The sequence below is a fragment of the Vipera ursinii genome, assembly GCF_947247035.1.
Source record: "Vipera ursinii genome assembly, chromosome: 1".
In the NCBI taxonomy this organism is placed as follows: Eukaryota; Metazoa; Chordata; class Lepidosauria; order Squamata; family Viperidae; genus Vipera; species Vipera ursinii.
The window spans coordinates 23,688,254-23,714,899 of NC_139512.1; the positions used below are offsets into that span (position 1 = coordinate 23,688,254).

Sequence of the window (26,646 nt, forward strand, 5' to 3'; positions counted from 1 at the left end):
TATCAAGTAAATGTAATCTACTTAGAAATATGTACTTCTGTACTGTGAAACTGTGAAACTAAACTTGATTTAGGCGTAGTTATATTGTTTGTGAAGGATATAACATTTTAGAAATTTATTTTGCTAATGATTTAAAAACAAAGCTTGCAATAGATATCAATAAACAGGTACAATATCTAAAGAATTTACCAGCCTTTTCCCCACCAAATTGATTCCTTGAAATTCCTTAATAGCAATAGCACTTAGACTTATTTACCGCTTCATAGTGCTTTACAGCCCTTTCTAAGTGGTCTACAGAGTCAGCATATTGTCCCAACAATCTGGGTCCCCATTACTGATCTCAAAAGGATGGAAGGCTGAGTCAACCTTGAGTCAGTCAGGATTGAACTCCTGGCTGCAGGCAAAGTCAGACTGCAATAATGCATTGTAACCACTGTGGTACCACAGCTTAATATTGGGAAAGGGCAGTAGTATTCCACAGCAAACCATTAGGATATTAAAAACATGTCACAAATGCAGTGACAACATCAAGTGACTTCTACCATTACACATTTACAGCCTGATTTTTAGTGCAAATATGTAATTCAAGGCATTTTGACAGAAGAAAAAGGCAAAGTTTGTAGTTTCATCCCCCCCAATGAAGTTAATTAACTTGTAAAAAACCAAATATTACATTAGCAAGTTCAGTAGCAATAAAAAGAGAATCACTTACAGGGATATTTGCTGATTTACAGTGCTGAATCCATTCCTTCATCTTATACATTTGAAAGAGGCAACATTGCATCAGATAACTGCGAAATATGCTTGCGGCGTGGCAAATTTATTTCACAACATTTATTGTTTCAATACAAATGATTGAGGAAGGAGATGCATAACCTTTTCTCTTGGACCCACAATGCCTAATTACATTATTTTTTTCATCTGTTGTTTTAATCAACCAGAATAGAGCTGGAGGTCATCTAGTCCAGCCCCCTGCTCAAGCAACAGACCCTATACAATTTGAGACAAGTGGCTGTCCAGTCTCCTCTTAAAAGCCTTCAGTGATGAAGTGCCCACAACTTCTGACGGCAAGCTGTTCCATTGGTTAATTGTTCTCACTGCTAGGAAGTTTCTCCTTAGTTCCAGGTTGCGTCTCTCCTTGATTAGTTTCCATCCATTGTTTCTTATGAGTCAGAATCCTATGGATAGACCTATTTGTTACTCTATCCATCCTGACCCTTTGTTAGATTAGAAGTGATAGGGGTTTTCACTAAAAGAAGAAAATGTTCAAAATTGCAGAATCTGAGTTCAGAACCAATTAAACAGCCCTGGGAGACTGTTACATAGCAATCAGGTAGAGATGGGTTTCTAGTCTGAACTGCTGAAAAATAATTTAGCATGTTCAGCAATAATCTTGTTGTGTTTTTTTTTGCAGAGAAGCTTACTTTGATCTGCTCTGCTGTTTGGATTAGCTCAATCCATCTGTTTACAACTCAACAACATTTGTGGAACTCACCACTTTATTGGATTTAGTTTATTTAGTTTTTTCACTAATATCCATGCAATTCACTTGAGGGACCTACATAGTTAGGGGATGTTATCCAGTATAGCCAAGGAAATATCTAAATGAAGTATTTGGGAATTTGTTTTGCCACTATGTGACATAGTTGATGTCTCTTTATGGAAAGGAACTTGTGGTGATAAAAAAATCATAGACACAAAACACATTCAATCATTATTTAAAATACTAGGAAGATAATGAAAGCCAGCTGTTATAATTACAGGCTAATAGGTGGATTTGAGCAAGATTATTGGATTCTGGCACAGGAAACTTACATTTCTACCGAACAGATAAGAAAAATAAACTTTGTTTTTTTTAAAAAAAAAATCTAATTTCAGATTGTCTCTCCCATCTCTGTGTAAATCTGTATTTAATTCTCTTGGATTTCTAACTCTGTAACAAATACTCCCTGAAGAATTTTAAACATCTCATGTGACTGTTAACTGAGTTACAGAAGACAGTATTCAGCAAGTCTTATTATTACAAGAAGATTTACGTAAAGCAATGTTGCAATGTTCCAAGCTCTTCAAGTACAAACTGGCAAATCACATTTTTGAATAAGAGATGATTACTGCCTTTTTATTCTAGAGTGTAGTCTACCCAGAAATATCTGGTCAGTCATTCCACCAATAGGGCAATGAAAATTAAAATGAGATGGGCCTTTGGTTTGATGCAGCAATGCTGTTTCTACTCTTGAATCAAAACTGGAGAGCATCTGCATCTATTAGAGCACCCCATTTTCTTCAGATTTATTGATTTATGAATAGCATCAATGAAGGTGAGTCAGTTTTAACATCAAAGAGCACAAAGATGATGGGAGACAAATGTTTTCTTGTTCTCTATGACATATTTATTACACGCACACACACACACACACACACACACACACACACACACACAAGATTTTGATAGTAAAGGGTGCATCTAGTATTAAGTTGCTCTATGAGGGAGAAAGGCAGTCTCTAAATATGATAGAAAGATAGATAGATAGATAGATAGATAGATAGATAGATAGATAGATAGATAGATAGATAGATGATAGATAGATAGATAGACAGACAGACAGACAGACAGACAGACAGATGATAAACACATTAAGGTGGAGGAAAGAAAGGATGAGAAGGAGGTTCCATTTCTATCACCTGATCCTCAAGAGATGCATTTCCTCCCTTATTTATTCATGAATAACACTAATGAATGAAAAATGCCTAGCTTCCATTTTTCAAATAAAGATGAATTTAGAACTGAGACATCATTGACAATTGCTTCCTGAGTGGAGCCTACAACCAGAAAGTTGGCTTATTGACTGCTCCCATCAAGTCTTCCAGGATGTTCCATTTCATCTCTATTTCTTTTGATATTCTCTTCCTGTCCAATGAACATGCTTAGTCTTTCTTGGGTTAGGGCATTTTCAAATGGATTATGATAGCAAATGTCTGTTTTTTTCAAAATCAAATAATGCATATGTAGGAATTGTGCTCCTTAGGCTATATAAGGAATATTATATGATTCTACCACTGTTATTATGCAAGTATGCTTGTTTCTTATTATGCGAGTATGCTTCTATTTTGTGCAGGTGTTTCTTCAAGTCAGACTGGACTTCTGGTAATTGCACAGATATTTTCGTGCATTTTTGAAAAGGATTTGTTATTGCCTTACTCCTTGAGCTGGGAGGGAATGACTGGCCCAAAATCATCCTGTTGGTTTCTGTGCTTAAGGCAGGCCCTAGAACTTAGGACTCCCCAATCCAGCACCTTACCCACTAAACCAACTGGTTCTCTATATGAACTAGATTTAATAATATGTTAAAAGACTATGAATGCTATATGGAATGTTACCATTATTACATCATTTTACCTTTGTTAATTTTCATTAATAAAAATAATTTAAAACATGATGCATATACAAGGTACTAAGCAACACTCTGTTAATCAATCTCTATGTACTACATTTAACACTCACTTAGCTTTCTATGGCCACAGGGCATATTGCTTATTCATTGTGCTTCTGCTCTCTTAAACTGTGTTCAGATATGGTTCTACCAATCTTGGGAATATCTCACACTTGCTGTTTTCCTTTCTTGCACGTGCTGCCATTCTGACTAAAAGAATGCTGTGCTTGGAAAGCTAAACTATATACCAGTACATAGAATGAGAACATCTTCTCATTTTCTAAAGTTGGTTTTACCTTGACACAAGATCTGAGGACCTTGAGTAATGCTAAGATATGCAAAGGGTGAGGCAAGATCTTCTTTGGTGAGAAAGCTACAAGGGAAAATTTACACAGGATGTGATATTCAGCTCGGACTCCTTCATTTGCAGTATACTGTGTTCAAGAGGCTATTTTGTAAACATTTATCAATCAAATATTTATTACGGTCATAGACCAGCATTAATGTGAACACTTTATGGAACCTTTCAAGGAATTATCTGGTTCTATGTTCATAAGCCCTCTGCTGCCATCTTCTGGTTCCTGCATCCCATAATACATAAAAGACTACTATGTTTACTTTAAATTTGGGACAGCAAAGTGTGTTTTTAATCATCATCATCATTATCATCATCGAAACACAAGTGAAACCAGTCTATCTAAAAGAAATCAAAGCCAACAATCCTATCCATTTTAGGGAGCACTGTATGACACCACAAGCACACATATATGTTAATACAAAACAAATACAAACCCAGCTTAATGAAAATAGAGTAAAATAGCCAGGACTTGCATTAACCCACTAGTCCAGGGATAGGCAACCTTGGCTCTTTTATGACTCATGGACTTCTGACTCAGGAATTCTGGGAGTTGAAGTCCATGAGTCATAAAAGAGCCGAGGTTGCCTACCCATGCACTAGTCAAATAAAAAGGTCTTGAAAGCATCAAACTTTTGATGAAGGAAAGGAAGGCAATGATTCCAAAGTTTGAAACCTGGAGCCTCTTGGAATGAGAAGCAAAAAGAAATAAATACTGGGAAGATTGTGATTCTGAACACAAAGACCAATGCCTTGAAATGGGTTCTTGCTAGAATCAGAAGCCAATGAATAATTCTGTAATATAAGAAACATGGTAATTGTGTAAAGCAGGGGTCTTCAAACTTGGCCCCTTTATGACTTCTGGACTTCAGCTCCCAGAATTCCTCAGCCAGCATGCCTGGGAGTTGAAGTCCACAAGTCATAAAAGGGCCAAGTTTGAAGACCACTGGTGTAAAGGGTCAAGAACAGCCCAAATGAGACTGTTCTGAACTAGGGTTAAGAGGATGGAGAGAAGAAATGGAATACACGTCAGAATTGGAATACGCGTCAGAATTTTTTAGTAATCTAAACACGAAATAAAGCAAATTGTAGTCTCTCTTATTAAGCCAATGGAAAATCGTGACCATCCCTCCAACATCAATAAATGAAAGCAAAGTCATCCGATCATCAGCCAAGGCCCTGAGATTGTGAGTGGTAGAAACAGGGATAATCTAGGAATCCTGGAGACAAATGAAGGGGTGGGGTGGGGTGGGATAATAAAAATGATTAAGCAAAACCAAGCAACTTAGGAGGCTAAATCCTATCAAGAATGGTTAAACAAACTGGAACGTTCATCCTAAAGAAAAGAAGTCTAAGGAGAGGCATGATAGCAGTCTTCCAACACTTGAAATTGCTGTCACAAGAAAGAGGGTGTCAATTTATTCTCTATAGCCCCTGAAAGCAGGACCAACGAAGCTTTACAAAGATATAAATTGAAATGAGGAGGAATTTTCAGACCAGGATAATCAGTATATTGTGGAATAGCCTGTCTCCTGGAGTCATGGGGGCTCCATCACTGAAAGTTTTCAAGTAAAGCTTGAGAAATCCTGCCCAAGACAGGTTTTATGATAAGAAGAACTATGAGTATGGAATGGACATTGAACATGTTGAAAGCCTGATAGGACTGTGTAAGTTTACAAAATACATTCTCAAATTTCAAATTCTATCCATTGGCACCAAAGAAGGGGATCCTGATCCAGTTGATCCAGAAATTTAAATTGCTCAAATACCTTTTATTTTAAATGTAAATCACACTGCTTTTCTTTCTCAAGTGAAAAAATTGTGTATACATCCCAAGTGAAAATTTTTAGATTAACTTTGCCCAATTCAAATCTATTTGAAAACTCCCAGAGTTTTCCATTTATTTTATTAACTTTTCAAATGCAAGAGATTTAAAATTTTTATTGAAGAAGTATAAATGTTACTTAGATTTATTTGATATTAGCATTTGTGTTGCTGTGAAGAATAGCAAAAATAGAATATCTAACTGGTTCCTATTAGAAGAGAGGGCAAAATTCTTCTACATATTTCTCAGTGATTAATAATATTTGGGGCTAGCTTTGTTCTAAGAAATGGAGGTAGTGACAGATTTTATTTTCCTGGGCTCCAAGATCATCGCAGATGGGGACTACAGCCAAGAAATTAAAAGATGCTTGCTCCTGGGGAGGAAAGCTGTGACAAATCTAGACAGCATACTAAAAAGCAGAGACATGAATGAATGAATGAATGAATGAATGAATGAATGAATGAATGAACCTTTATTGTCAAAGTACAACCATGTATACATTGAGATTGGCTGAGCCTCCCTTTGTGCCCCCACCCCCCAGCTTACAGTGACACAAACCCTCCATCTTATTACACCATGTGAACTAATTGCACAACACACCGGCCTCACAAGTCAATTATGCATAAAGTTTATAAAAATTATTTCCCGTTCAAAAGCCTAACAGCCCATGGATAAAAGCTGTTTTTCAGCCTGTTGGTGCAGCTGGCTATACTCCTATATCTCCTACCCAATGGTAGGAGAGTAAAGAGATACTGTCCAGGGTGTGAGTCATCCCTGAGATTTTTCCTCACTCTTCCAAGGCAGTGAGCCCTGGCAATGTCATCCAGTGGTGTCAGGGGACAGCCCACAATGTCTTGTGCTGTGCTCACCACCCTCTGTAATGCCTTCCTATCCGCGGCTGTCAGACCAGCATACGAAACCACAATACCATACAAGAGGATGCTCTCTATAGTAGACCGATAAAAGAGGGTCATAAGCCGTTGTTCATCACCCTGCCAACAAAAGTGCGTATAGTCAAGGCTATGGTCTTCCCAGTTGAAATGTATGGCTGTGAAAGTTGGACCATAAGAAAGGCTGAGCGCCAAAGAATTGAAGCCTTTGAACTATGGTGCGGGAGAAGACTCCTGCGAGTCCCTTGGACTGCAAGGCAATCAAACTGGTCAGTCCTAGAAGAGATCAACCCTAACTGCTCTTTAGAAGGCCAGATCCTGAAGTTGGCCACCTAATAAGAAGGAAGGACTCACTGGAGAAGAGCCTAATGCTGGGAAAGGTTGAGGGCAAGAGAAGAAGGGGACGACAGAGAATGAGGTGGCTGGATGGAGTCACTGAAGCAGTAGGTGTGAGCCTAAATGGACTCCAGAAGATGGTAGAGGACAGGAAGGCCTGGAGGAACTTTGTTCATGGGGTCGCGATGGGTCAGACAGGACTTCGCAACTAACAACAACAACAGCTTTGTTCTGAATGTCAGAACTGTTGGAACTAAGATTTAGTTTAGGCCTGGGCACATGTAGATTAGCTGGGCAACAGACATAATGGCATGTAGCCCAGAAGTCATGCACCATTTCAGACAAGTGTTTTGTTGAATGTTTATCAGTCTTCACAGATGCCATTTCCTAAGGGAAAGTCATCTAATTTATGCTGTCTAGCATAATTCTTGAAATAGAATAGAATAGAATAGAATAGAATAGAATAGAATAGAATAGAATAGAATAGAATAGAATAGAATAGAATAGAATAGAATAGAATAGAATAGAATAGAATAGGAAGGGACCTTGGAGGTCTTCTAGTCCAGCCCCCTTCTCAAACAGGAGAACCTATACCATTTCAGACAAGTGAGTGTCCCATCTCTTCTTAAAACCTCCAGTGATGGAGCACCCATGATTTCTGAAGGCAAGCTGTTCCACTGGTTAATTGTCTTCCTTAATTCCAGGTTGTTTCTCTCTTTGATCAGTTTCAACCATTGTGCTTTGGAGAATACTTTGAGCCCCTTTTCTTTGTGACAGCCTCTCAAATACTGTAATACTGCTATCATGTCACTGCTATTTCTTCTTTTCTTTAGACTAGCCCAGGGGTAGGCAACCTTGTCTCTTTTATGACTCGTGGATTTTAACTCCCAGAATTCCTGAGCCAGCTATGCCCAACTGCTATGCTGGCTCAGGAATTCTGGGAGTTGAAGTCCACGAGTCATAAAAGAGACAAGTTGCCTACCCCTGGACTAGCCAAACCCAAGTCCTGCAGCCATTCTTCATATGTTTTCATCTCCAGGTCTTTGATCATTTTAGTTGCTCTTCTCTGAACCTTTTCCAAGGTCTCAACATTTTTTTTTATAGTATGGTGACCAAAATTGGTTGCAGTATTCCAGATGTGGTCTTAATAGGGTTTTATAAAGCAGTACTAATACTTCATGTGATCTTGATTCTATGCCTCTAGTTTATACAACCCAGGATTGTATTAGTTTTTTTGGTGGCTGCTGCACACTGCTGGCTCATAGATCATCCACTAGGACTCCAAGGTCTATCTCACAGTTGCTGTTTTTGAGCCAGGGATCACCTAATCTGTACTTAAACCTTTGATTTTTCCTGCCTAAATGTAAAACTTTGCTTTTCTCCACATTAAAACTCATTTTGTTGGATAGGGCCCATTGTTCAAGTTGGTCAAGATCTTTTTGGATCCTAAGTTTGTCTTCTGGGGTGTTGGCTATTCCTGTCAGTTTGATGTCATCTGCAAATTTGATGAGTTCCCCTTCTATTCCCTCATCTAAGTTATTAATGAAGATATTGAAGAGTACTGGGCTTAGGATGGAGTTTTGTGGTACCCCACTGTTTACTTCTCTCCATGTGGATGTGGAGCCATTGAGGACTACTCACTGAGTGCAGTTTGTCAGCCAGCTACAGATCCATCTGATAGAGTTGTTGTCTATCCCACTTTTTTCTAGCTTACTAAACAGCAGGTTGTGGTCTACTTTGTCAAATGCCATACTGAAGTCTAAGTACACTACGTCCACAGCATTTCACTGATCCACTAATTTAGTCACTTTATCAAAGAATGAGATAAGATTGGTTTGGCATGATCTGTTTTTGACAAACCCATGCTAGCTACTGATTATAACTTTTGTTTGCTTCTAGTTGTTCGCAGATGTGTTTTTTGATTAACTTTTCCAAGATATTCCAAGATCTTATGAAAGAGGGACTGATGATCTTCCGCCATTTGATTAGAGACCCCGTTTCATGTTTGCTGGATTGATCACTGCCACTAATAAACTAATAATCTCTTGCCCATGGAATAGGGGGTCATCAATTTCCTGACCATTTACTGTACCTCCTGACAAATGCCTATTTCAGTATTATCCACCTGCATACATATATAACCACAGTTAGCATTTTGGTTCTGCTACTTGTCTCTCTTGCTGGTGTATGGTGAGACTGCTTTAACTATTCTGTTTAGTAGTGTAAATCTCAACCTTCTGTTTCTTCTTTCTTTTGACAACTCAATGACTTATACCGATTTTTCCTGTAGAGTCTTAAAAAATGTATGGAAGACAGGAAAGCAAGTAAAAGAAGGCCTGAACCAGTTTTGGGGAGTTAAGTCAAAATAAAACTCAGCATTTGTGACATGGCTTCTTTAATTGTATTTATTGCAAGTAGCAGAGAGAGATAATGAGTGGGAAATAGAGAGGGAAAGTGCTTAGTATTTACCAAGAAGAAGTCTTGATGTTATGGCCATAATCACAGGAAAAAAAATTACTCATACAAGTCCTAGACTGGTGTGGCATCTGAAGTTGCTCCAAGCTGACTTAGAGAAGATCTTTGGATTCCATTACTTCCACTGATGGAGGATTCTGTTCTAGGCAGATCTTCTCCCCATTTTTGGAGGATATAAGCTTCCACTGCGGCACTCACCTGGGGCACATCTAAATGTTCATTGAAACCATAGCTGATGTTTTTCTGAAGCCTTACAAGAGCTGAAAGAAGGAACAGGTAAATAATATCAGTGAAACAGATCTTCAACAATGTTAGAAATACGGCAAATATTTGTTCTATTTTAAGTTGACATTTCAAAACACCTCCATCATGATCTTGAAAACAAACATTGAACATTGAAGGCTGAAAGATTTTATGGCCAGAAGCTTCCTCTTGGCTTCATGAAAACTTACACATTTATTTTATTTACAGACATTTACACATACAGCAGTAGTGTTTAGCAGTAGTGTTTAGACTTATATACTGATTCATAGTGCTTTACAGCACTATCTAAGAGGTTTATAGAGTCAGCATATTTTCCCCAACAGACTGGATCTTCATTTTACTCTTGAAGGATGGAAGGCTGAGTCAACTTTGAGCTCCTCAGGATTGAACTCTGGGCAGTGTGCAGAGTTAGCTTGCAATATTGTATTCTAATCACTCCACCACAGCTCTTATACAGACTCATTTAGTCAGTTAGGCAAAAGCTTATCACTTATATCAGTGATAAGAAGGGATCCCAGAAAATATTTGCTCAGACTTAAAAGAGCAACCACATAGTATTTTGCTGGGGACTGAATATTAGTGATGACTAAACCTAAGTGGGCAAAAGAGAGCCAAAAGCGAGTGAGAATACCCTTCCTCTGCTTTTCATGCATTTCTTTCTTTTGTTTTTTAATCTCACTTTCCCTCAACTGTGAGAACTCCACAAAATTACAGAGATCCCTGCTCTAAAATATTGATTGTACCATTTTGCTACTCCAACCAGTTGGCCAGAGATCACGGTTAAATGGGCAAAAATTTTCTTGAGCAGCTCTAATGCTGCTCTCCTTGGAAACTGTAAATTCAGATGTATATTTATTAATTTGTTTAGTCAAAGATAGATTTATTTATTTATATTGCTTACAAGTCAACAGAACTTGCTTAATAGGCTCATCCAGGTCTGCTATTTGCATGCATTCCAGAATGATTTCTGAAGGGAAGGAAAAAAGGAAGGGAAGGAAAATTTGAATACATTTCAATCTTTTCAAACATGTAAGAAGTACTAAGGACAATCATGCCACCAATCTCTGGGATGCTTTTTCCCCCTTTAGGAACTTAACCATAAACCTGCATGCAAGAATTCTTGAAATAAGCATATAGCGTACAGTATATTTTTAAAATATGGTCCCCTAAAAATTCTCACATTGTGACACATCTCATTTTTTCACTCCATTTCTCCTTCCACTGATTTTATGAACTTTGCTAAAGATCTTACTAGGTCTTGCCTCTTACCTGTTAATTCAAGAGCTCTAAGCTGGATCTCTTCCCAGTTGCTTTGGAAATAGATTGTCGTCTTGTTCAACAGTTCTCTCCTCATTTCTGGGTTGGTATTTTCAATCTGTTTATCAAGAATAATATTGCATTTTATTTATTGCAGCAACTGAGGCCAAAAGCTGAAACATGAAGCCTTTCTTTACCGAAGCCATGGTTAGACATATCTCACGGTAGTTTTATCATATTTTTCCTAGTTATGTTATTCCTGTAACCTTTTATAACTATATTCTATAAGACACATTTTTTTAAAAAAAGAGATTTTTCTACTACTAAATATATATCTCTTTAAAATTATACATATTATACTTATAAAATTGTATTTGTTTATTTCTCTATCACATTTGTACACTGCCATCTCATCTAAGTGATTCTGGGTGATTTACAATAATATAATATATAAACTTATATTAACTGATAGGATCTGATATAGAACAATCTAACCCAGACATGTCAAACACAAGGCCCGGGGGCCGGATCCGGCCTGCGAAGTGGTTTCATGTGACCCGTGAAGCCATCCTAGAAACAGTGAGGGAACGGCCCCCACTGCCTTGGCCCTGGCCCAGAGACCCTCCTACTGCCAGAGACCCTCAGATTTGTCCCACTCCTGCCCAGGCCCCCATAGGCACCCTTGATGCCAATGATGTAGAGCTGGCCACGCCCACCCAGTAGGCCATATGCACTCTAGCCATGCCCACCCAGTAGGCCATGCCCACCCTGGCCATACCCACCCGGCCCCTTGAGGGCAACCGCAATGCTGATGTGGTCCTCAATGAAATTGAGTTTGACACCCCTGATCTAACCTAAAGCTAACCCTAACTGCTATATTCTCAGAAGACTTTTCATTTTTCAGATAGTAATAATCAAACTTTCCTCATTTTCTTATTAAAAAGCTTGGGGTGACTTATACCTTACCATAGAACAGATTGTCCCATACCAGATTACTGTATTTGCAGTCCTGGCCAATCCACTTAAATGAAAACTTTATTGCTCTCTGTGGCAATAAGGTTAAAATAAAAAGTGTCATCTCAACAGGTACAGATAACAGTTATGCAAAGATTTATTTATTTTGGAGATTTGATCTGAACATGATCTGATTGAATCTTCAAATTAGATGCAAAATTAATTTTGGACAATTTTGAATGCTTTTGTAATAGGCAAAAGCATTTTTTGCTCCAGTCAATTTTGAAAATCAAATCAACAGCCCGCAAGAGACTTGTGTCTCCCTATAGTCTTCTCTGCTTCAGGTTAAAGATAGCTAACACCTCCAACTAACATTTTGGTTGATGCAATCTGGGATTGAATTTGTAACTACTCTAGATCACATTCTTGGTTCATGTTCAGATAGTGATTCCTTAGACATAACCTTTTGAATACTGCTAACAAGTACGATCCCCCCCATTCCCTACTCAAGCTGTTGATTTTTCCTATCAAAATGGAAGAGCTAGCATTTGCCCTGTTGTGTAAATTTTGCAAGTATTTGTTTCTGCTCACTGTTCCAGCTAATTAAGATCTACTGAATCTTGACACTGAGACTCTATGGTGTTTGGTATCCCCATCCTTTGGGTCATTTCTCAATTTGAAATACGTATCTAACCAATAAAAATGTACATTGAACCTATGAGAAAAATGTAACACATTTGTTTTGCTTCTTATTTCCCTATCCTCTCATGAAAAAAAAAATCAGATTTCCAAAGTCACTATGGAGATGCTGAAAGAGACTAAATGAGGCCCTGTTTGGGTTGGCCTATTCTTGCTGTACAGAACTGGCAAATGTTTCTTTTCCTCCTAAGTGGATAAAGTGAGGCAATATTTTGCAATTCCTCAGAAAGGTGGCATGGGTTTGGAAACAAAGGGACTGCTTTAGACACAGATTTGCTGAATGACTATAGCAACTTCAATATCCTCCTAAAATTATCCTGTATTTACAGTATGCTAATTCAAGGATGTTTCTCTCTTACCAGCTGCCTGCATACATGAGCATGTAGATTTGGAAGAGTTAAATTAGTGGTACGGTAAAGTTCTTCAATATAGATTCTTAGTTTCCTTCTCACTAAAAACGTCATGCATTGCAGAAAAGCAGTCCTGCATGCCTGAAAAAGACAGTGGTATTCTTATACAAATCATGCATAATAGTAGCAAGCATTTTAAATTAAGAATAACTTGTTATTTATTCACTTGTCAAACTTAGGTATAACCTATCTTACTCTCAGAGTGACTTTTATCTTTATCCAACTCACTATGTCTCCTCAATCTAGCCCCAAAGGTTTAGAATACATTTTCCAAAGTCAGGGAAGACTGAGTGGTGCTAGCTTTTTTGGGGGGGGGGGGAAACACTGAAAAATTCCAGGATTACCTTCTTTTTAGCTTAAATACTTCCAAGCCTTCATGAAGGTTCAAAAATAACACAGTTTAATTACTGTGTTCATACAGCTAAACAAACCATAATTTGCTTAACCATGATTTACTGATAAACTAATGCTGAATTGCACAAAATACCAGTTGCAAGGGAGCCGTAAAGAAGATGGGGTTATATTGCTGCTTGTGTGCCCTGTGGCAGCAAGTGGTTGAGCACAACACAACCAAAATGCAGGACCAAAATGGGTCATGGACTGAATTAGCAGGGTATCGCTACGATTGACAAACATAAGAAGTAGGACCTGAACTGAGCCACACTGAGGTGAGTTATAATCAAAGTCTATGCAGTCTTCAATGAGATAACAAACTTTTTAGTCATTTGAATATTCAAGGATTCTCAAATACAAAATTTACTCTGGAACTTACCTCAGATACTCTGGGATTGGGGTCACGCTGGTGTATTAGAAGGGACACCAGATTCCTTCTGGCTTGGATAGTAAAAAATCTTTTGTATCTAAACTTTGTCCAAACAGCCAGGATGCCAAAGAGACATAGTGCAGCCTCACGAAGGTCAGCATTGTCCTATAGCCAGAAAAAAACACTATATTTCCCATAAGCTTAGACTTCCTGGTTTGTAATATTGCTGCAAAAAATACAACATCGGGCTTAGGCTGAAAACCATATGGAGGTTCACATATCAACCCTGAAAAATCTTAGTTAAACTGTGGTATTTGTTACCATAGTAACAGTTGATAGCAGATGGCTTCAAATGGGAATTAGATCCATTCATGAAGGGTAAAACTATCAATCGTGCAATTATGAAATTTTATTTTGAATTTAGCAGTCCTAATAGCCTCTCCCTTAATGATAATGAACTTTCTTTTGTGTACATCAATGTGTAGGAAAACAGTTTGTTGTGTAGAGGGATGAAACATTAATTAAGCTAAGTAGGGCCTTAGATATTTGCTCCCAAATCCTACTCAGATGGCACTGCTGTTTGGATTTTATCCTATGTACGCTGAGCAATTTCTGAGAAACTATTTCCAGTATCTTTTAAGCCTGTTATTTGTTAAGAGTGAAGAAACAACCTCCTTAGGACCTTGCCACACTGGGTATAGGCCTCTCAGCAGTTCCTAAACAGGGAGCTCTATCCTTTGCTTACATCTGCCAGATATGAGGTGGTCTTCAGAGAGATGTCTTTAAATAGGAAACCCACATCTTTCCCCTTCAGGCGTGGAAAAATCAGAGCAAGCAACCTGAGACTCTCCAGAACCAACTTTTCATCATACAAAGCTCCAATCAGGACAGCTACAATGGTCCTCTTCTGTCCTTTCATCTGTAAGGACACAAGTTAAGAAGGCAATTGTGAGTATGCCTGTAGAAAAAGATTTTACAGCACATTTATGGGATCTGTCAAGGCATACACTATGATCAGGTTGATACTGTATATCATACGAAACCATGATTTGTTTAAATAGTTTGTTGAATAACTACAATTGCTTGAGTTCATTGTTCTTAACTGTGATTTCCAAATCACAATTGTTGGATTTAAACCACATGCTTAAGTCATCAGCTTTGCAATCTATGTGATGTGAACCCTTTCCATGTGCAGGCAACAACATTGAATGAACACCTTCCATGCCCATTTTTCCTCGCCAACAGTCCAGTGTTTGATTCTAGATCTACTTCACTGAAGGGGCAAGAGTGTGTCTGCCTTCAACATATGTCACATATTTTCTACAACCTCAACAGGCAAGAACTGACCTTGTCAGGAGCCACAAGGAGAAGGTTCCCAAGACCGCGGATTGCCATCTGACGGATCCCAGGATCCCAGTCTCCTGCTCTTAGCATCATGGTTGGGAGGAGAGATTTTAGCTGCAGTTTCTCTACCAAAATGGGATCTTGAATCACCTACAGTAAGTCAATGTGTTTCATATTATGCTCCAACATTATGTTATTTCATTTTTTCCCTGTTCATGTGACAATTAACTAACAGGCTAGGATAAAATATAAATAAGATAAAACTGATAAAACCCACTACTCCAATGTTATTAATAGTGCAAGTTTACATTTGGATGAAGAGGAAAGTCTGAACTCCTTATCAAAAAACAGAATATATAAGGGGGGAACACAAATCAAGGCCTAATACATGCCACCAAATTTTGGTCAGTTTCCTGCTGAATTTTGGTCAGTTTCCTGCTAAAGTTTGGAAGAGTTGAGGTCTTTGGATAGGAAAATCATAGGGCTGGAATGGATCTTGAAGGTCTTCTAGTCCAACCCCCTGCTCAAGGCAGGGACCTTATCCCATTCTGGGCAAATGGTTGTACAGTCCATTCCTGAAAACCTCCAGTGATGGAACATGCACAACTCCAGGAAGCAAGTTGTTCCATTGATTAATTGTTCTCATTGTCATGAAATTTCTCCTTAGTTCTAGGTTGGATCTGTTTTTGACAAGCTTCCATCCATTGCTTCTTGTCCTGTGGTAATTTGGAGAATAAGTTAATCTTGTCTTCTCTGTGGCAGCCCCTCAAATGACAATCATCATGTCTAATCTTTCTCTTCATTAAGCTAGACATACCTAGTTCTTTTAACCATTCATTGTGCAATTTACCCTCCAGACTCCTTATCATCTTTGTTGCTCTTCTCTGCACACTTTCTAAGGTCTCAACATCTTTCTTGTATCATAGTGACCATAAACAAAATAAAATAATAAAATAAAAAATAAATTAATAAATATTATATAGATAGTTATAGACTTCCTGCTGTTATATCCATGTTTAAATTGGTGAGAAATTGGTTTTTTCAAAAAATGGTCTCTCCCTTTTCTGTGGGCCTTCAAAGCTGGGGAGAAAATATGTAGGTGGTTTATTTATTGCACTCCATTTATGGCTTGTATAAGTTATTAATATTTTAGTTTAAAAATGATTTGTCTATATTTGTATAATGATTATTTTTATAACAATATTTTTATAATGAGTGTTTTTATACAGTAGTTTTATTTTAATGTTGCATGCTGCCCAGTCATTTCATGTGTGATGGGTGGTTACATAAATTTGATCAGTAACTAACTAACTAAATAAAAATAAATTAAAGGGCCCCTCTCATGGTAACTTTTCCCCAACACATCCTAGGTCCTAAGCCTCACTTCTGTCAAGAAGGCTGTTCCTGTTAGTCGGAGCTTCTGAGAGTCTGAATTTATCCATGGTAGGATATTCTGGATAGTGTTGTAGTGAAGAAGTTTATTCTGAAACAAACAACTGGAAGATAAAGGAAGACTGATTTAATTACATTGGCCAAGTTCAAAAAAGGAACTCATTTAGTCCAAAGCAGCATCATATGTGACAAGACCTCTTCCTGGAAGAATTGGATTACTACTCCTTGTTTATTAAGCTGCATGTCTCTTGCCTTGCAGCTTCCCTTCCTTTCTGTGAAACTTATTTACTACTTGCAACTCAACCATATAGCCAGCATTATATCCTCCTTCTCCATTGGTAAGAGGGTTGTTTAGACTCAGGAGGTGTCCTGAAGAACTCAGTTTCCCAGGATATGCAAATGGTATGCTTGTGTTATAGTCCTTCTATATTTGCCAATACAGGGGCAGAGTGAAGAGCAATTGGAAAGAAGAGGGAAAACCAGAACTGGATGATGATGTGGCTACCCTTTTTACTTTTATTTCATTGTGGTGGAAGGAAGGAGATCATGGTGGTTGGGAAAGAAGATGTTTCTGTAAGCAAACAACCAAGGTCAGAAACCACCAAGGTATCTATCTATCTATCTATCTATCTATCTATCTATCTATCTATCTATCTATCTATCTATCTATCTATCTCTGTCTCTCTATCTCATCTCCATCAATCTCCATTTATATATCTATATCTGCATCTATATTTAACATCTATCTATATCATATATATCCATATCATATCTATCTATCTCTATACCTATCATCTATCCATCCATCCATCCTTCCATCCATCCATCCATATCTAATAGTAGGATTATAGTTAAAATAAGATTTTTATTTAAAGATTTTTAATGTAGTTAATGTTTTGTTTTAAATCCTGTGGAAACAATGGTGAGTGAAGGGCTTAAGGAAAACTTAAGAATGCAAGACAAGTTAGGCCATTGGGTCAGAGCAAGGCCTATTATTCAGCACCAGTTTGCCAGTGTCCAGAATTTGTTCACACAAATGAATTAACACACTCTTTTAGCTGTGTTTTCCAAAACTAGTACAAAGAGCTATGATTACCCCATTAGGTAATCACTGATAATCTCTTACCGTATTAGCAGACAGACACCTTCCTGATGGGTTTTAGGATCTCTGAGTAATGTCCAGATACTCACTTCTCTGATTTCTGCCAATGATGGGTCACAGGTGAGCTTTAATACTAGAGCCTTCAGGCTTGACACAGAAAGTCTATTCAAGAAAAAGAACATCAGCATACAGTAGAATATCAAAGCCTTCAACCCTCTACGCTTGTATGTTAAGAGTGATATTTAGCAGTAGTAGTTTATGTCGGCCATGTTCATGCTAACTAGGAAATCCTTGATGGAAGCAAATTTACTTTATAAGAAGTTCTCGTTCCACTGTTACAAGAAAAGCCGAGCTGTTAAGAGAGGAAGGCTTACCTGCATGGGTTGCCTTCAGACAGTTGTTGTTCTCTTAGAAACAGCTTCCGTCGGCCTTCAGATAAAGGCATCTTTTGCCCCAAAGTTTTGCTGACCTGCCATAGTAGAGCACAAAAGAGCTCTGGGAACACCTGCTGGAGGACCTTTTTCACTTGCAGTACAGAAAGGATTTCATAGGTGGCACAGGTGGCCTGGGAAAAGAAAGAAGAGGAGAGTGAAATCTAGATTTCCCCCCCCCCAATACCTGAGAAAGCAAAACAAACAGCGGAAGACAAAGCTTAATGTAATAGACATTTAGGCTTCATGAGGACCTTTCCCCCAATCGTATGGTTCATTAAATTGTGACTTTACCAAAAGCTGCCCCAGGCAATATAGGGATGTTTCCAGTACCATTGGGAGGAAAGAGTGAACTGAAGGAGATAAAGGGTGCAGATTCAACAAGCCACAGATTCAAGAAGTGGAAATAATGCCTTGGACTGGTAGTTAAGGGTCAGCTTAATGTCCCCAAAGTATTGCAGTGTGAGCAGGCCCATTAACACTGGAACTGTTTGTTGGTTTCTCTCCAATTCTTGGGGCACTTTAAATTTTTTAAAAACACTTTGACATTCATGTATTTATTCAATTTATACCCCCCCATCACTAAAAAAAATCAAGGACTGGTAAGAATAACAAACAAAAGTAAAATTTTAATGAAGAACAAAGATATAAAACCATGAAGCAAAGAAAAGCAGAAGCAATACTAGAACAGAATAGAATAGAATAGAATAGAATAGAATAGAATAGAATAGAATAGAATAGAATAGAATAGAATAGAATAGAATAGAATAGAATAGAATAGAATAGAATAGAATAGAATAGAATAGAAGCTGGAAGTAACCTTGGAGGTCTTCTCCTGCTGAAGCAGGAGAACCTATACCAGGGGTAGGCAACCTTGGCTGTTTTATGACTCATGGACTTCAACTCCCAGAATTCCTGAGCCAGCATGGCTAGCTCAGGAATTCTGGGAGTTGAAGTCCATGAGTCATAAAAGAGCTGAGGTTGCCTACCCCTGACCTATACCATCTCAAACAAGTGATTGTTTAGCCTCTTCTTAAAAAATCTCCAGTGATGGAGCGCTCACAATTTCTGGAGACAAGCTGTTCCACTGGTTAATTGTCCTCACTGTCAGGAAGTTTCTCCTTAATTCCAGGTTGCTTTTCTCTTTGATCAGTTTCCAACCATTGTTTCTTGTCTTGCCCTCTGGAGCTTTGGAGAATAACATGACCCCCTCATCTTTGTGGCAGCCCCTAAAATACTGGAATACTGCTATCATCTCTCCCCTGTTTCTTCTTTTCTTTAGACTAGCCAAACCCAAGTCCTTCAGCTGTTCTTTGTATGTTTTGGTCTCCAGGCCTTTGATCATCTTCGTTGCTCTTTGAAATTTTCCAAACTCTCAACATCTTTTTTATGATATGGTGACCCAAATTTGTTACAGTATTCCTGGTGTAGGTCAAGATGGTCAAGATCTTTTTGGATGCTGAGTTTGTCTTCTGGGGTGTTGGATACTCCTGTCAGTTTAGTGTCATCTGCAAATTTGATGAGTTCCCATTCAATTCCCACATCTAAATCATTTATGAAGATACTGAAGAGTATTGGGCCTAAGATGGAGTCTTGTGGTACTGCACTGCTTACTTCTCTCCATGTGGATGTCCATTATAGGACTACTTCTTGAGTACAGTTTGCCAGCCAGCTACAGATCCATCATGTAGTGATGTTGTCTATTCCAGGGCTTTTCAACCTTTTCACCCATTGTACCACTTTTAGGATATGGCAACATCTGACTACAACCAGTCGCCTAGCAAGGTGTCAAAAACTTAACCCAAAAAAGAAAAAAAGGAAAAAAGTGATGAAGTACAGGTAGTCCTCGACTTACAACAGTTTGCTTACAATGGCACTGAAAAAAGTGCCCCCAAGCCACAGCCGAGCAAGACACCTGCCTGCCCACCCTGTGGTGCTCCTGTCCGAGCATTTCTGTTGAGGATTGGCAGCAGGGGTGGGAGGGGAGGTGTTTGGTTTTTATTCCCCCACCTCTGCTGGGTGGTTGCAGCAGGTTTTGGTCACTTCACATGACCCTAGGACACTGTGACCATCATAAATATGAATCAGTTGCCAAGCATCTGAATGTAAATCACAAGACCCTGGAGATGCTGCAACATTCCAGCTGATCGGTGCTTCTCCAGCCATCTCTTGCTCAGGCTTGTGCAGTGCTGCCACCGGTTCAGCTCATTCTCCTCCCCTGCTACCACTTTTCTAGGTTGGCCCTGTACCACCTGCTAGGTGCCAATGTACCACAGGTGGTACCCGTACCACTGGTTGAAAAGTCCTGGTCTATTCCACCTTTTTCTAGCTTACCAAGGAGTAGGTTGCGGTCTATTTTATCAAATGCTTTACTAAAATCTAAGTATATTACGTCTACAGCGTTTCACTGGTCTACTAATTTGGTCACTTTATCAAAGAATGAAATAAGATTGGTTTGGCATGATCTGTTTTTAACAAACCTATGCTACCTACTAATTATAGTTGCTTCTAGTTGTTCGCAGATCTGTTTTTTGATTATCTTTTCTAGGATCCTCCCATGTATTGGCATTAAACTGATCAGTCTGTAGTTTCCTGGGTCTGTTTTTTTCCCTTTCTTGAAGATGGGAACCACATCAGCCCTTTTCCAGTCCTCAGGTACTTCCCCGGTGCTCCAGGATTTTGGAAAGATGTAGTGCAGTGGTTCTGAGATAACATCTGCCAGCTCCTTCAGACCTCTGGGATGTAGTCTGTCAGGTCCTGGTGATTTATATTCGTCAAGGTCGGACAGGTGTTCTCTTACCATTTTCCTGCTTATTTTAATTTTTGTTTCTAGTTTGTCTTTTGCAGTGTTTTTTGTATGTTGGGCTGTAGTTTCTTTTGTGTGAAGACTGATGCAAAGAATGAATTAAGCAGCTCTGCTTTCTCCCTGTTGCCTGTTATTTCCTTGCCATCCTCTTTCTTTAGTGGACCTACAGTTTCCTTAACTTTTTTCTTGTTGTTAATATGTTATATTAATTATATGTTATATTAATATGTTAATATGATAGATGCCCAATAAAACAGATGATGCACCTAGCAACAAAATGTCATAAAAGCTATGTCAGTGCATTTCTTGGGAGAAGTTCTACAAAATTCATGACTCTGCCAAACTTATCTCATATTTATAGAAACAAACATTAAATGTTAATTATTGAACTGAAGGAGAGTGGTTAGGGAAAATACAGAATGCAACTTAAATTTTCCTGCTAAGACTTGTTGACACTTTGGAATTTTTAGATTAATAATTAGGGCACCCTGCCATTTCTAGATACAGCACCACATTAGACCTTTTTAAAAACTACCGTATTTTCCGGCGTATAAGACGACTTTTTAACCCATGAAAATCACCTCAAAAGTTGGGGAGTCATCTTATACGCCCAGTCGTCTTATACGCCGGAAAATCAGCGGCTGGTGTCTGGTGGGAGCCGGCAGGGCAGTCCTGCGCATGCGCGCACTCCCTGGCTGCTCCTTAGCAGCTGGGGAGTGCGCGTGTGTGCAGAACTGCCCTGCCGGCTCCCGCCCGACGCTCTTCCCTCTTGAGGCAGCTGCTGCCTCAAGAGGGAAAAGCGTCGGACGGGAGCCGGCAGGGAAATCCTGCATGCACGCGCATGTGCAGGATTTCCCTGCTGGCTCCCGTCCGACGCTCTTCCCTCTTGAGGCAGCATCCCCGAGGACTCCTTAGGAGCCGGGGAGCGATGCTGCCTCAAGAGGGAAGAGCATCGGGCGGGAGCCGGCAGGGCAGTCCTGCACATGCGCGCACTCCCCAGCTGCTAAGGAGCAGCCGGGGAGTGCGCGCGTGCGCAGGACTGCCCTGCCGGCTCCCGCTAGACGTCAGCCTGCCCTGCTTCCTCCACAGTGAGAGGGGAGGGCGTGCCTTCCCGGGCTCGCTGATTTTCCGGTGTATAAGACGAAAAATCTTGAAAATCATCACAAAAGTTGGGGGGTCGTCTTATATGCCCAGTCATCTTATACGCCGGAAAATACGGTATGTTATTTGTAGAAATAGAACTTCTTTTATTTATTACATTTATATAGAGTCTTCCATACATGTCTTCCCATATCCTTGCTTGAGAACATTTATTAGCATTGATTGATGATAACTAACCAACAAAAGTATTTTTGTTTTAACACTGTTCTGCAGAGCTTGAGAGTGTTAGTAAACTGACTACCTAGATGGGGGGCCAATGATGATTCAACATCCTTCAGCAGTCACATTTATTTCCATTTTTCTAGGAATCTCTCAGAATAAACGAACCTCTATTACAAAAGACTCCAGTTATCTAATGCTTATGCCATTCAGAATGCTAATGTCTACTTGAAGAGATTCACAGGGGTAAAAAAACAACCCTATTCTTTCTCACTTACTTTGAGAGGATCTTCTTCAGCAAATTCTACAATTTCCTCATTTGTGAAGTGCAAAATTGTTCCTGAGTCTGTGGATTTTGTTATTCTGCTTGCTAGCTTTGGAAGGATGAGCAAGGCCAGGGATGCATCTTTACCCAGAGACCTCCAAAGTTCACCTGTCTCACTAAAATTCAGCAAGGCAAAAGAAAAGCATCATCTCATAAGATTTGCACCAATTCAATAAATATAATATGCATTGTCAACACCTATATGGGGTGTAATTTAAGTCAGAATGTATAATGTATAGTGCCACTTATTTCCTTATTTCATCTTTCAGTTTTGATGCCAGCTAACAATCACAAAATTGAAAGCTACCCTTGACACAAAATACACATCTCTGTCTTAAGCACACAAGTTACGCATGGACCATGGACCCCCTTTAAATACCTTTTGTGGCCATGGATCATGGCCATGGACCACCCCAGATTTATTTGAAGATTTAAATCATAACATGTCTTCAAAGCTTCATGGACCCCCTGTGATGACATTGAGCTCCCTCAGGGACCCAGGGACCCTGATTTATGGCTTTGAATGCAACAAGCAGATTCTCCCCCCCATCCCTCCCTCCTTTTCCTCTATTTAGAAAAATTCAAGGTCAATCAGACACTGTGGTACAAAGGTTCTATTTCCAGATAGGCTAATATAATATAAATGTTCAAAAACAATGATTACATTTCTCCAGCCTTTTCTCCTCCCCTGGGAATCTAGGTACAAAAAGATATACAAGTCAAAGGTTGGTTACTCTCCTCCTTAAACTCCACTAGCTTAAATCCAAAGGTCCCCTGGGTCTGTAGAGCTGACATAAAGAAGTCACTTTCTCAAACAACTATAGATCTTGATTTAAATTTGGTCCCATACCTATCCATTGGAAGACGCCGGCACAACAGGCTGCTAAACACAGCTTCCAAATGAAAATGGGCTACAATGGACAAGGCATCCATGAGAAATTGTCTTAAGTCATCCTGCTTGATGATAGGCAAGTGACTGTAGAAAACATCCAGGACTTCTGAGATCTAGAAGGAGCAACATAGATACCTGCACTCCCATTTGTTAAGCACGTCAAATAATAATTGCACATAAAGGACTTGGGTCATCCCTTAAATTTAACAAGTGGCTCTTACCTGAAATCTAATCTCTTGTGTAGGAATTTCTAAAGCAGTCCAAAAATTGTGTACAGCTCTAGACCTACAATTGCCTGCTTCTACTATAACTAGATTGATTGCAATTTTAGGAAAGTTTACATAAATGTAAGAGTAGCTGTCTTAACCATTCTTAATAGGAAATACTTAAGTGATACATAAATAGGTATGTCTGAATCTGCCTGCCAATTCTCCTTCCCACATTTGGGAGGGGAGGAAAGTCATGCTCTACCCACTGGGCACTTGCCCTCCTAAAATGTGTTACAACTAACTCCTGGAAACAAAAAAAAAATGTCCACCCTATTCTATGTGAAGCAAAGTTTTAAAAGTCCATTTTGTGACAAAGAATCACCTGTCCTTCCATTGCATTACCACAATCTTGAAGGATGGTTAGGAGCCAGTGACCAGCAGCAATGGCACACATTTTGTTTCCAGACACTAAAACTTCCAGGATGCCCTCGACAAAATCAAGGCCTTGATCTGGTGGAAAATAAGCACTGACCACCTGTCAACATAGCAGAAATAGATGAGATTATAAGAAATCTATAGCTCATCAGTTGGTTCATGCTTTATTTGCTTGTTTATATAATTTACATCTTGTTAAAGTTGGAAATGTTTATGTGATATATCCAAAATTACACATCCATGATATAAACAAAAATAACAATTAAGCCAATTAAACAAAACCAACACTCATCTAATTAATCAATAAAAACAATAAGATTGTGAAGTTTAACTCCTGAGAATGTTTTACTGAACAGTTCAGTCTTCAGCATCTTCCTGAATGCAATCAGGTAGCAGACTAATATGATTTGCACACTAAGAGCTACTAAGAATCAGCTTCTGCCTTCGGTTTCCTTTACTTTCCTAATGTAGGGGCCAAAAAGACTTTTTTCCCAAAATGATCAAATAGGTTGTGTTATGAAAATGTAGCTTGGGGGGCCTTTCCAGATTCTCATCATTCCCTTTCCAAGATGAACAAAGATTCCATACAGCATTTACTCAGTGTCCTGCCCCCCTCCATCCCCCCAAAAGAAATCCTGGCAGTTCAAATCACAATTATAAATAAGGAACAGTTGCTGGAATTGGATATGAAGAGAAGGATGAGGGGGGACATGATAGCAGTGTTCCAATATCTCAGGGGTTGCCACAAAGAAGAGGCAGTCAAGCTATTCTTCAAAGCACCTGAGGGCAGGACAAGAGGTGATGGATGGAAACTAATGAAGGAGAGAAGCAACCTAGAACTAAGGAGAAACTTTCTGACAGTTAGAATAATTAATCAGTGGAACAACTTGCCTCCAGAAGTTGTGAATGCTCCAACACTGGAAGTTTTTAAGAAGAGACTGGACAACAATTTGTCTGGAATGATATAGGGCTTCCTGCCTGAGCAGGAGGTTGGACTAGAAAACCTCCAAGGTCCCTTCCAATTTGGTTATTCTGTTACCTTGGCCATTTTGGAAGATGCCCTGAGAAGATCCCCAAAAACCTCTATCTGTAGATTAGCATAAGCAGATTCCATTTCTTTTTCTTCCACATATGTAGCTTGTGACCTCGCTAAAAGAAGGGAGAGAAGAATGATTGAATCATTTTCTGACTAGTTCAGCTTCTGCCAAACGCCTACTTTGTTAAATATAAGACTAAATATTGTTTTGGTTTTGAGCTGATGATTACTCATTAGGCAGAATCATCAATTAACATTCCTTCAGAAGTATAGGTTCTATTTTATCAGAATAAGATCTCCAGCAGAGATCTGGTAGAATGATCCATCCTCCCAGATGAAAGGAGGAACATGTCAAAACCATTTCATCTAAAGACTTGTTGAATTTTTCTTAACATTAAGGTTGAGCCCTGAGGAAGCAAAGTCTCCACCACTGATGATCTTATTTGACCTGTCTTTTTGCAGGTCTCTTGACTTCTATTTTATTATTTGCTTAGTAACATATAAATTAAGGAAATATGCATGTTCTAAACCTCCCTTATTTTCTCAGCCAACAGTCCTGATCCTGCTGCCTTTAGAGTTGTGTTGATAAGGATAGTGATCAACTCTATGCCTTTGGTTCATTGGTCCTTAGGCCTTTGATTCTTTTGAAGGAAACCAAACAAAGATTGTTGTTGTTGTTGTTGTTGTTAATTGCAAAGTCGTGTCCGACCCATCGCGACCCTATGGACAATGTTCCTCCAGGCCTTCCTGTCCTCTACCATCTTCTGGAGTCCATCTAAGCTCACGCCTACTGCTTCAATGACTCCATCCAGCCACCTCATTCTCTGTCGTCCCCTTCTTCTATTGCCCTCAATCTTTCCCAGCATTAGGCTCTTCTCCAGTGAGTCCTTCCTTCTCATTAGGTGGCCAAAGTATTTGAGTTTTAGCTTCAGGATCTGGCCTTCTAAAGAGCAGTCAGGGTTGATCTCCTCTAGGACTGACCGGTTTGATCGCCTTGCAGTCCAAGGAACTCGCAGGAGTCTTCTCCAGCACCATAGTTCAAAGGCTTCAATTCTTTGGCGCTCAGCCTTTCTTATGGTCCAGCTTTCACTGCCATACATTGCAACTGGGAAGACCATAGCCTTGACTATACGCACTTTAGTTGACAGGGTGATGTCTCTGCTTTTTAGTGTGCTGTCTAGATTTGCCATGGCTTTCCTCCCAAGGAGCAAGCGTCTTTTAATTTCTTGACTACAGTCCCCATCTGCAGTGATCTTGGAGCCCAGGAAAATAAAATCTGTCACTACCTCCATTTCTTCCCCATCTATTTGCCAGGAATTGAGAGGGCCGGATGACATGATCTTGGTTTTCTTAATGTTTAGTTTCAACCCATGTTTTGCACTCTCCTTCTTCACCCGCAACACGAGGCTCTTTAGTTCTTCTTCACTTTCTGCCATTAGAGTGGTATCATCTGCATATCTTAGGTTGTTGATGTTTCTTCCGGCAATCTTAATTCCAACTTTTGATTCATCTAGCCCTGCCTTTCTCATGATGTGCTCTGCATATAAGTTAAATAGGCAAGGCGACAGTATACAGCCTTGCCGGACTCCTTTCCCAATTTTGAACCAATCAGTGGTTCCATGTCCAGTTCTCACAGTTGCTTCTTGGCCTGCATATAGATTTCTCAAGAGACAAATAAGATGGTCTGGTATGCCC

General features: G+C 39.3%; 1 protein-coding gene across 1 annotated transcript in view; it reads right to left on the reverse strand.

Moving 5' to 3' along the window:
- Window positions 1-26,646, reverse strand: part of LOC310632391 (maestro heat-like repeat-containing protein family member 2B) — a gene marked incomplete at both ends in the record, with an annotated part of 117,473 nt that overhangs the window by 34,958 nt on the left and 55,869 nt on the right. Inside the window, 14 exons of the mRNA XM_083349593.1 lie at window positions 9,511-9,572; window positions 10,478-10,543; window positions 10,846-10,951; window positions 12,846-12,977; window positions 13,669-13,824; window positions 14,405-14,584; window positions 15,007-15,153; window positions 16,388-16,499; window positions 17,522-17,659; window positions 17,872-18,062; window positions 22,333-22,495; window positions 23,230-23,384; window positions 23,863-24,015; window positions 24,955-25,064. Of these exons, the coding sequence (XP_083205719.1) occupies window positions 9,511-9,572; window positions 10,478-10,543; window positions 10,846-10,951; window positions 12,846-12,977; window positions 13,669-13,824; window positions 14,405-14,584; window positions 15,007-15,153; window positions 16,388-16,499; window positions 17,522-17,659; window positions 17,872-18,062; window positions 22,333-22,495; window positions 23,230-23,384; window positions 23,863-24,015; window positions 24,955-25,064 (1,871 nt within the window). The remainder of the gene's footprint in view (window positions 1-9,510; window positions 9,573-10,477; window positions 10,544-10,845; window positions 10,952-12,845; window positions 12,978-13,668; window positions 13,825-14,404; window positions 14,585-15,006; window positions 15,154-16,387; window positions 16,500-17,521; window positions 17,660-17,871; window positions 18,063-22,332; window positions 22,496-23,229; window positions 23,385-23,862; window positions 24,016-24,954; window positions 25,065-26,646) is intronic.